This window comes from Bactrocera tryoni, chromosome 1 (assembly GCF_016617805.1).
Source record: "Bactrocera tryoni isolate S06 chromosome 1, CSIRO_BtryS06_freeze2, whole genome shotgun sequence".
Classification (NCBI taxonomy): Eukaryota; Metazoa; Arthropoda; class Insecta; order Diptera; family Tephritidae; genus Bactrocera; species Bactrocera tryoni.
In genome coordinates this window covers 90144681-90157338 of record NC_052499.1, presented here as the reverse complement: position 1 = coordinate 90157338, position 12658 = coordinate 90144681, and the positions used below count along the sequence as shown (strand labels likewise).

Genomic DNA, 12658 nt, shown 5'->3' with positions numbered 1-12658 from the left:
AGGTGGCCGGAAGTTTGAAATCCTTATATTTAGTATAGTTTTATTCATTGGTGCTTTATTTGTATACCGTAATGTGAGAATCAGCTACCTTTGGCAGTTTTAAACATGCCGTTATATGAGGAGTATTACTCATTTTCATACTGTCTGAGAAGGTGCTGAAAAGATTTTACCTGAGCAAAGTTTGCTTTGTTTTACATTATTGTTGAAGTCGTTGACGTAATTGAGGAATGATCTCTTGTTGCTCTTAGGAGGCGGTTCCGCTCTAAGCAGATGACTGCACTTCTGGAAAAGCAGTTCAGCAGGAACTGCTTGGAGAGGAGTGTACCTTTGAGCACATGCCATCGATTCCATTGCATGACGTCAATATCGTGCAATCAGCAGCGTACGAAGTGATAGAAATTCCCTCTGGTGGTTACGAAAGCTTCAAGATCTAGAAGTTAAACAATAACGAGTAGAGGACACCTCCCTGCGGACCCACTTGTTTAATTCTTCTCAGTTTTGAGTTTTTACCTCGAAAGGGTACCGATGATTGACGATCGCTCAGGTAGTTCATGGTCCACCTCTTCAGTCCTGGACGATAGAACTCCCCTTTTTTGGCAGGTTTCCCAGGTCTCAGTGGTGGAACCGCTCTTTCGATTTTCCACACATCGGTTATTTGAATAGTGATCAACAACAGGTTGAGGACCTTGGTGAGGTGAGATTTGACCTAATAGAGAGCGGTGTCACGCCTATAAAGCCCCCACATTCTATCACGGGGATAAAATGTAATGTCTGTGTATTTATTGATCGATCGCGATTCTAGTAAATTTTAATTTGTCATATTAGCTTTAATGGTTTGGTACTTACGTATATTAAACCTATTAGTATTTCTTCTCCGGAACTGAATGGCGACAACCAGCCTAATGGCACCGCCGTTTAATTTCTCCAAAGTTGTCGTGATTCTTAAGTGCACTTTGCCAATATTGGTGATGACTTCACTACCATTTCTGAGGTTACCTGCGTCTATTCTTGCGTTGACACCTCTGTTGACATCATGCTTATGTTCATTTCTTCTATCTTCGTTGTCTCTTTCTGTTGCTCTTTAATGTTTTACGCTTCCGTGCCCTCTCGCAATTGTGATTGTAATTCAGTTTTTTATCCATTTGTCGCCAAATTTATATTTGAAGTTAAAATTTTTTTAAAAGTAATGCTTATTATTTCACAATGTTAACCCACTTTTCACACATTTTTCGGGAAGAATTTAGTTCACCATCCCAGGATTTCGGGAATAAAAGGGGTATGGTCGGATAGAGGAGATTCTCCAGATCACGAATATATATGGTTATAGCGGCAGGAAGCTTATAGTTTTCGAGTTATTCGCGTTTTAAGTTGAAAATTTGCAATATTCTAATTACATATTTTCGATATATAAAATTAATTTTGCACTTATATTTTTCACTTTTATATACGCTAACACATCACTTATTCATTTGCACACATTTATTTTATATAATAAAGTGCAAAAATAGCTTTTAATAAACATTTAAAATATTGTTGAATTTGATTATTTAAGAATAACAAATGAATTACAAACTGTCATACAATCAGTGTTACCTTATCGACATAATTTGTAAAAATAAATGTGTCAAATAATCAGTGTTACTATGGTAAAATATTTTACAAACTAAAATAAAAAAACAAAAAAATAAAGAAATATTATACCCTAAATACAGGAAACATAACCCATTTTATTCCCGAAATCCTGGGATGGTATACTAAAGCCGACCCACCCAGGCCACCGCCCCGTACGTGATTATCGGTCGCACAATCATGGTGCACAACCACCTAACAATCCTTGGCTTACAGCCTTAAGCCCCCACTTTTATTGCGCATATACAACCCTAAATACGTGTATTCATATTATAAATTTCAAAAACCATATAAGATAATAAAATAATAAAAAATAACACTATAACAAAGAGGCATACAACTCATTATAAAATATCATGATATTATAATGAACGTTTCAGCTAGGATATTCTAAATCCCGATTTCGGGGTTAAAATGCGTATGTACGTATATGTAGAGGTTCGGTTCTACACATTTGTTTTGTATTAATTAGTGCAAAAATAACTTTAATTCTATATTCAACTATTGTTCAATTATTTTTGTTTGTTCACACAATAACAAAAGGGTTGCATTTTAACTAATAATGTGTTACCTTACGCTTACCCTGGTCGGACCAACACCTAGGCGTGCTTAGTTCTTTCGCGTTGAACATCTTTTTTGCGTTGGCTTCAAAACAATAACCCTGGTCGGACCAACCCCTGGGCGTGCTCAGCTTTGTCGCGTTGAGCACCTTTTAGCGTTGGCGGCCTTCGACCAACACCGGGATTTATCATAACTCATCACGCGATAATGAATTTCGTATTGACGGCATAATCACTATTTTTTCTAGTTTTTATTCCATTACAAAATATGGCAACACTAATTTTAAACTTGTTTGCAATCATTTTCTTATTGTATGAATAAATGGATTTTAACAGAGTTTAATTTGGAATTTAAGTTATTTTTACACTATTTATGATAAATAAAAATGGGTAGAAACGAATTAATGAAGTGTTATTGGATATAAAAGTTAAAAATATAAGTATAAAATCATACACCGTCGAACTGTCATCGTAACCGGTTGCTTTTCGCTCTGTGATTATTGAGTTTGTTAAAACGGTATAACGGTTTGTTCTGCGTTTATATTACGCTCGTGCTTTGTTTGTGAATTAATTTTTTTATCGTTTTATATCTTTTCAATCACTTAATTTCTTAATTTGTTAAACTAAAATTCGCGTTTACTATGGCCCCTGGGGCCACCAAATTAGGGGATAATAGGTTTTCCCTATTATCTCCAATAATGAAAAAGAAAAGAAAAAAACCAAATCCGATCCCGTTAGACCAATTTCCAGAATTACCAGTCTCAAACACGGATGATCCAAAATTTTTGGTCATGTCATCGCTGGACGACAACAAGCCACTTAATTCGTTATCATGCTTCGCTACGTATAAAGGTATTCAAGCAATCAGTAAGGAAGTAAGTAAAGTTACTGAGCTACGTGATGGTAGCCTACTGCTCTTTGTAAATAACAACAAAACAGCTAGCAAATTTCTTTCTGCAAAAATTTTACCTGGCGGAGGTCATATCAATGTCAAGCTTCATAATACTTTGAATACGGTTAAAGGCACCATATACGCCCCATTCCTGAATAACTTATCAGAAGAAGATATTGTTGATGGTCTTAAGGAGCAGGGTGTTTCTGCTGTACATAAGTTTTCACGAATTGCTGACGGCTCCCGTAATCCTACGGGTGTAGTTTTATTAACTTTTGATAAATACAAACTTCCTGAAAGAATTGATGTTGCCTGGAGGAACCTCACTGTCCGTCCGTATTACCCTAATCCTATGCGTTGTAAGCAATGTCAATTAATTGGCCACACAGCAAAATACTGCCGTAATTCACCTTCTTGTGTCTCATGCAACCTCCCTTCCGATCATACCCCACCTACTGAATGTAAGAGAATAATGTGTGCAAATTGCTCGGGCGACCACCCGGCATCATCTAATACTTGCCCTAAATATCAACAATCCAAAGAAATATTAAAAATTAAAACTATTTATAAATGTAGTATACGTGAAGCTGTTACCAAGTATAAAATTCAATTTTCTCATACAACTTCTAATGCAAACTCTTTTGCCTCTATAGCTAAAATTTCTAACAATACTAATCAAATCAATAATGAAACAACACCTAATAACAAATCCAACAATCCTACCAAAACTAATCTAACAACAACTACAGACATCAATTCATCTAAACAATCCCTTCCAACCCATCCTACCTCCTCTTCTGTCACTTCTCCTTCCCCTCTCTTTTCCCCTTTATCCATCTCTGACTCTCCTCTCAATATCCTTTCCTCCTGTCCTATCACACCCTCCCCACCCTCTCCTGCTCGCAAGATCCTCTTGCATTACCCAATTTCCTTCTTACAATGAAGACATTTAGTTTAAATAAAATATTCGTAGCTTAACTTTTTTCTTTTATAAGTTTACATATGATATGATTACACTTCTTCAATGGAACATTAACGGTTATGTTAATAATTATATTAACTTAGAGTTACTTATGGGATCGTACAATCCATCTATTATCCTGTTGAATGAAACTCACCTATCTTATAATGCCTCAGCTTTTACCCCTAGGGCTTATGTGGGATATTTTATTAATCTCCCACATAACACCACCAACAAGCAGGGAGTTGCCATCCTAATTAAAAGAAATCTACCTCACGTATTACTTCCCATACCCCTTTCAATTTTTTCTTCTGTAGCTATTGAGATCCTCGCCCCTATAAAATTTCAATCATCTGTGCTTATTCCCCTCCTGATCAATCATTTTCTACTACTGAATTTTAAATCTTATTCCTTCCGGTTCAAATCCTTTTATCTTGTGTGGTGACTTCAATGCTTGGAGTCCCCTTTGGGGCTCTGCTTCGGCTAACTCCAAGGGACGTAGCATTGAGGATGCCTTACTAAGATCCAACTGCATTGTTTTAAATGATGGTTCCCCCACCCATTTTTCCACTCACTCTACCTTCACTAATATTGATCTTTCCATATGTTCTGCCTCCCTCTCCTCAAAAATATCTTGGTGTTGTATTGATGATCTCCATGGCAGTGATCATTTTCCCATCCTTTCCAAAATATCTACTTCTCGCCCTCATTCATTTTTTTAAGCCCAGGATTCGGTTTAAAACTGATTCGGCTGATTGGGATAGGTTTGAAGAAGCCTGTTTTTCGCATTCACGTTATTTCCCCTTTTCTTCCAATATAAATCAAGAGGCTTCTAGAATCTAAAAAATTATACGTTCTGCTTCTAACTATTCTTTTCCCCTTTCTTCTTCTAAACCAGTCAAGCTTGCTCCTCTTTGGTGGAATAATGAGCTTTCTGCACTAAGAAATCTGAAACAGATCGCATGGCATCAATTTAAACGTTTACGTTCTAGTGCAAACTTAATAGCTTACAAAAAATCCAATGCACTTTTTCGCCATAAAGCTAAGGCTGCTAAGGTTCATTGTTTCCAAGAATTTACGAATAATATCACTTCTTCTTCGGATTCTAGAAAAATCTGGACTGATATGAAAAGACTGGCTGGTTTATCACCTTCTTCTCCTATCACTTATTTAAATACTCCTCGGGGCACTCTACTATATCCCAAAGATATAGCCTTAGAGTTTGCCACCCACTTTTCCAATATTTCTTTGGACTCCAATTTCTCTTCTGATTTTTCCTCTAGTAAACTTTCTTCTCTTTGCTCTCCTTACCATCCTCCCTCCACCTTACCTCAATCAGCTGAATATTTAGATGCCGATATATCTGAACTTGATTTTAATTTAGCCCTCTCGTCAGTCAAGGGCAAAACTCCTGGCATTGATAAAATCTCTTACCTTATCATCAAGCACCTTCCTCCATTCCTTATATCCCGTCTAGTCAAACTTTACAATAGTATTTTTCTCAGTGGCAACTACCCTGTCCTCTGGAAGACTAGCGCGATTATTCCTATTTTAAAACCTGGTAAACCTCCTGGTGTGGTCAGCAGTTATCGTCCCATTTCCCTTCTTCCTTGCCTTGGTAAATTGATTGAAAAGATTATTGCTACTAGACTCGCCTGGTATGCTCAATCTAATAATCTCATTTCGCACAACCAAGTTGCGTTCAAGAGGGGGCAGTGTACGTTGGATGCTCTCCTGCACCTTGATCACTTTATCTCTGATACTCTGTCCCACAAAAATCATGTTTCTATTCTTTCTTTAGATTTCCTAAAAGCATTTGACAGGATTGGGATTCATGTAGTGTTAAGACAGCTTAGTAGGTGGAGAGTGGGTTCTCGTATTTTTAACTTTGTCAAATCTTTCCTATCCAACCGTAAATTAAGTGTTATCATATCCAATGTTTCATCCTCTGTTCTACCATTAGATAATGGTACCCCACAAGGGTCACCGCTCTCGGTGATCCTATTTACTATTGCATTTGATGAAATCAGTACCATTCTATCAGATTTTATGGCTTGGAAATTTATGGACATCATTCTAAGAATCGTCTAAAGATGCTTGCTGCGCCCTATCATTCTTCAGTTCGTTGTTCTCTTCGAGTGTTTCCAACATCGCCAATTAAAAACATACTGACGGAAGCTGGCCTACCTTCTCTAAAAGATGCAGTGGAAGATAGCTTAAATAAGCTTTATTCAAAACTCATACTCAGCACGAACTTTACTATAAAAAGGACTTTCAATCATCACTTTGCAGAAAGAGGTCTCCTAAAATACCGTCTTCTATTTTTTAAAAGTGCTTTGTTTGCTAAAACCAATGAGTTGCCGCTTAAAATATTGCTGCCTTGCAGTAAATATATTCCACCGTGGAAAGTAAATGAATCTTCTTTCATTAGTGATCTTACTTTTCTTCGCAAATCCATCACTCCAAGCACTGTGTATAAATCTCGATTTTTGGAATTATCTGCGCACTTCAAATCTTTTGGTTGGCAGTTTATATATACTGATGGCTCCAAATCGTCGCATACATCTTTTGCTGTAGTTGATGATAACCAACAAAGAATATCGTATGGTTTATTATTTCCATTTTGTTCAATTTTTACCGCTGAAGCTACGGGTATTCTCAAAGCTGTCCAGTATGCCCAACAAAACCTTGGTAAATTCATCATCTGTACAGATAGTCTATCGTGTTTTCAAGCTTTAAAAAACCGCAGTAACTACAATGACGTCATTATTGGCATTAGATCGCTGTTGTTTTCGTTAGCACATAGACTAAAAATAATGTGGATACCCGGTCACTCTGGAATCATTGGAAATACTTTTGCGGACTCGGTGGCTAAGGAGGTGTGCATCACTCCAACAACTACATCTGCCTTGTTTGTTAAGAGTGATATAAAACGGCTTATTATTCAACAAAGATCCACTAAATTGGCGCTTGATTGGATGAATTACAGACACCACTACTCTAGAATAAATTCAAATCGTATCAAACCATCCTTTCCGTCATCGCTTTTATCATTCCATTATCAGACTTCGCATTGGCCACTCCATTATCACACACGCTCACATACTAAATGGCACTCAGATCAACCAATGCCCATTTTGTGATTCAGATTTAAATCTATTGCATCTTCTGCAACATTGTCCAGCACTTCAAACTCATAGACTGTCAAACTTCAATAATACTGATCCAATAATTTTATTGATGGATCCCTCAAGCAACAACATTTCGAAAATCTACAACTTTTTGAAAGACAGCGACCTTCTTCGACGCATATAACATAACCAGTCGGCCGATAGCCCATGATGCTAGTGCTGCGTATTTTCTTAAGTTTGTATAATAATTGTATGTAATTATGTAAGCTTTTATAAAATAAAAAAAAAAATAAAATAAATAAGTATAAAATTCATTATAAATAGTAGAACCACCCATTTTAAATAGTTGAATTTTTGAACTTTAAATGCAAAAATCTCAAAAACCATAAATCATATATTATATATTTTTTTTCTTGATCTGGATGATCTGCTGGGTCGGCTTTAGTATACCATCCCACGATTTCAGGGTTAAAAGTGGTATGGTTGGATAGTGCTGATGCTCCAGATTAAGAATATATATAATTATTGCCGCCGCAAACTTATAGTTTTCGAGATATTTGAATTTAAATTTGAAAATTTTGCAAATTTAATTTTGCAATTTCTCGACTTATGGTTAGTTTTTCTTCCGTATTATGCACTTTTTATACACTTACAATTCACTACAATATTTCTACATATTTATTTTTTATTAATATTTTAGATGTTTGCTTAAAATAAGCATTTTATATTTTACATAAATATTACTACACGCACAATAACAATAAGTGTTCCGTGTTGTCAAATAATAAGTATTGCTATATCTACACATTTATCAAACGAATAAAAAATAGGAAAGGAAGTTTTACTCGAAAAAAAACCTGACACACCCTGGTGTTGGCACACCCCGGTGTTGGATCGGCCAGGGTTATTTTTTTGAAGCGCGGCCGAAGGCCGCCAACGCAAAAGGAAGTTTTACTCGAAAAAAAACCTGACACACCCTGGTGTTGGCACACCCCGGTGTTGGATCGGCCAGGGTATTTTTTTGAAGCGCGGCCGAAGGCCGCCAACGCAAAAAGTAGTTTTACTTGAAGAAAACTCTGACACACCCTGGTGTTGGCACACCCCGATGTTGGATCGGCCAGGGTTATTTTTTTTAAGCGCGGCCGAAGGCCGCCAACGCAAAAAGGATTTTCAATCGTAAAAACCTGACACACCCAGGTGTTGGTCGCCCAGTATAATTTTTTTCATGCATTTGAGTTTTTTTTTATTTATTTTTATTGTTTTCAATCATTTGTGATATGGTAACACTTATTATTTGACAACACGGAACACTTATTTGTTATTGTGCGTGTAGTAATATTTATGTAAAATATAAAATGCTTATTTTAAGCAAATATCTAAAATATTAATAAAAAATAAATATGTAGAAATATTGTAGTGAATTGTAAGTGTATAAAAAGTGCATAATACGGAAGAAAAACTAACCATAAGTCGAGAAATTGCAAAATTAAATTTGCAAAATTTTCAAATTTAAATTCAAATATCTCGAAAACTATAAGTTTGCGGCGGCAATAATTACATATATTCTTAATCTGGAGCATCAGCACTATCCAACCATACCACTTTTAACCCTGAAATCGTGGGATGGTATACTAAAGCCGACCCAAAAGTAGTTTTACTCGAAGAAAACTCTTGACACACTATCCAACCATACCACTTTTAACACTGAAATAGTGGGATGGTATACTAAGTTTCGGGGAATGTTTAGTTTAGTATCTCATTTTGAAGAGGTTTTGCGCAAAGGGGGAGGGGGCTGGGGGCTTGGTACCCCCCTCATTTGAAAGGTAATGAATGGAGCTTTTGAATAATAGCACCCTTCCCCCCCTAGGACCACGGGGGGCTCCAGGGCAGCCTCCTGAAAATGGTGTAAAATCGCAGTTTTTCCATACAATTTTCACTAATTATTATAAAATGTATGTATTTTTACGCATAGAGTGACTCTATGTTTATTATTTTTATTATTTCAATGAATTAAAGTGGAAATCCACTTTATTTAAATAATAAAAACACTGAAAATTAAAAACCGATAGATATACAGGTAATACCAAGATAACCCAACCAGCCATTTACACAAGACCCTGAAAAGTGGGCAATATATTACGTCCATATACCGAAAATTTGGAATAAAAAATCGCGCGATTTTCAGTATAATATATTACATTGAAAAAAGCGCCGCAGGCGAAAATTTGAAAATCGAGTGATTTTTTATTCAAAATTTTCATTATGTTTTCAGTATAATATATTACATTGAAACAAGCGCCGCAGGCGAAAATTTGGAATAAAAAATCGCGCGATTTTTTATTCCAAATTTTCGTTATATGGACGTATTTTGTTACTACTTTCAACCTTCGATCCGAAACGAGTCCTATGTAAAGTAACCCAAATGTATATAAGACCTACCATTTTGATTCGTTGGGTTATTACTGTCTTCCTTTTGTGCTTATTTTCTTCGTCGTTTGACAGTTCAAATTCAGTAATTTTGCTTACATTTAAAGGAACAGTATAACACGTAATTTAAAGCTGTTTTATTTATTAAATTGTACATAAAATTGCAAATTAAAATTCATAATTTATCATTAATTCAATTAAATATATTTCAAAGAATGTATGTGTGTTAAATTGGTTAAATTTTTTGCAAGCAGTGCAACAAAAACTTCAAAAGAAGAGAGCCATTGTTTGAGCAAATGTGAAAATGTGCGTTTTTTGCTTACTTATATCTAAAAAACAAATTAACATTTAACAATAAATTTACATTTAAACCAAAGTTTAATTCATTGGCTATCCGTGCTATATAAATTTAAAAAAATCCGTGCACGCATTTAAGAGGAATAAGCAATGAAAATGAGATACTAAAGTAAGCCAACCCAAAGTTTCCCCGATCTGCTCTATCCGAACATACCCATTTTAACCCAGAGGTCGGAGGATGGTATTCTAAAATTTACCCGAGAAAATGAGAGGCCCGTATCATGTCATCCTTAACAAGGTTGTTTTATATTTTTTTTTTTATTTACCTTGCAGAAAATCCCATCTCTTCGCTTCTGTGTGTGATTCCAGTGAGTCGAAAACAGCCGCACCAATAAGCAAATATGTAAACGTACAAACGACCAAGGATAGCGTACGAACATTTTGCCTTTTCATATTATTGTATTAATATCTATATAAAAATTTCTATGCATATACTTATATAGCTGCCGCGATCTTAGCTTTTCAGATATTTGTATTTACAATTCATAAATTCACCAATTTCAATTAAGTAATTTGTCGATTTGTAAAGAGATTTACACTTCTACATATTATACACTTTTCATAAATTAGCCCATCACTAAATTATTTGCATTGTTCTTTTTTTGTATAAATTATCTCTAAAATAACTTTTATTTAATATTTCGCCTTTTATTCACTTCGATTTATACAGACAGCAACAAATAGTTTTTACAAGAACGATAGAGTACAGTTGTATACCAGTAAATGGCGTTACCATATCTTTATATTTTGCAAACGAAACAAGAAAACAGCGTAATATGTACAGCTATTTTTAATAGGGATATTCTCTTGCTCTTGCAAAACCCGGTGCACGGTGCAAGAATTGCAGATTTACAACGGCACAACAACAAACACACGCAGAAAAATATTTGCAAGGGCTGTAAAATATGTCAGACTAAAACCTATGTATATTTGCGTGCAATGTCACGCAAAAATATAATTGCAACCCTGTTGTAGTTGCCATTTTACATAAAGACATATTACGACGTTAAATTGTTGAGGAAGATAAGTTTTAAATGGATTTTATTATTTCTATTTAAATTTTAAAGATTTGTTACAGTTTTTTTTCTTAAAAATGTATGCAGAAGGTGCGCCAATTCACAATAGCCATGGTTAATAGTCATTCACAACAAATTGACCGAATTAGCCATTCATATATCACTAGATTCTGCTATGGGTGCTCTCGTGCTCTTGTATATTTCGGTATAGTATTTTTGCAATCTGCAATCTTGCAAGAGCAAGAGAATACCCCTAATAATTTAGAACAATTATACTTGTTGTTATATGAGGGGTATTGGTTGCTCTTGCAAGATTGCAGATTGCAAAAATACTATACCAAAATATACAAGGGCTCGAGAGCACCCATTGCAGAATCTAGTGATATATGAACCGCTGATTCGGTCAATTTATTGAGAATGACTATTATACATGGCAATTGTGAATGGCGCACCTTCTGCATACATTTTTAACAAAAAAAAACTGTTACAAATCTTTGTAATTTAAATAGAAATTATAAAATCTATTTAAAACTTACCTTCCTCAACAATTTAACGACGTAATATGTCTTTATATAAAATGGCAGCTAAAACAGGGTTGTAATTATATTTTTGCGTGACATTGCACGCAAATATACATGGGTTTTGGTCTGACATATTTTACAGCCATTGCAAATAATTTTCTGAGTGTGTTTGTTGTAGTGCCGGTGCACCAAAAGGAAATATATGCAATTTTTGCACCGTGCAAAGGTTGTGCAAGAGCAAGAGAATACCCCTATGGTTTCAAGTTTTCGCGCAATTGTATCTATTTTAGGCGCAAAGAAATACTGAATAAAACATGTTCCGCAATTTTCATTGAGTTGGCCTAAATATTGGCGGATATATTCAGCATAAAGTCACCTATAAGTTCTAAAATCTTTATAAAGGTATATGGGGGCTCAGGAAAGTACTGACCCGATTCAACCCATATTTGACAGAATAAAATATTATTGCCATAAAAGGGTTTTGTGTAAATTTTAATTTCATATCTCACACATTAAACGATATTTTCGGTCAAAAGTCAACTATTGGTATCGGGTCCACATGTTCGGTACCTAGGGGCTTGAACAGTTTTGGTTGGATTTGGACAATTATTGGTCAAACGGTGGCTTACTTTAAGGGAAATATTACCGCAAGATAGTGTTATATGGGAAGTAGGCGTGGTTGTAGTCCGAGTAGCATAAAAATATGAGAGGAATGTTATGTTCAAAATTTTGTCGAAATCGGTCAGTCCGGTCCCGAGATATGGGATTTCACCAGAAAGTGGGCGGAGCCACGCCCATCGTCCAATTTTTACACCGGTTCCGATAGAACCCCCTTATACCATCTATATACCACCCGTATAGAATAATTTAGCAGGATTTCAGTAATTAAAAAAATAAATAAAGCAGTACTCATTTTATGCAAGTGCCCAACCTAATTCAACGCGCTTTTTTTAAATGGGTTGGGAAAGACGGGGAAAAGTTTAAGCTTATATGTTAAGTAGAAACTCTGTAGTAGTTTATAAAAAAATAAAAAAAAAATTTTATTTTTTTAATGACTCATTGTTTCCCCGAAAAAAACAAAATAATACATTAACTAAATTAAATTTATAACATTAATATTAAATACGTAATGTTGTCATGTTTTCATTTTTATCTGGTTTTTGA

At 35.2% G+C, this 12658-nt stretch overlaps 1 protein-coding gene across 1 annotated transcript in view; it reads right to left on the bottom strand.

Moving 5' to 3' along the window:
* The window catches only part of LOC120772507 (two pore potassium channel protein sup-9), a 43516-nt gene extending 32833 nt beyond the window's left edge, over window positions 1-10683 (bottom strand). Inside the window, exon 1 of the mRNA XM_040101155.1 lies at window positions 10224-10683. Coding sequence (XP_039957089.1) covers window positions 10224-10350 — 127 coding nt within the window. The 5' untranslated portion in view covers window positions 10351-10683. The remainder of the gene's footprint in view (window positions 1-10223) is intronic.
* Window positions 10684-12658: the final 1975 nt, after the last annotated feature.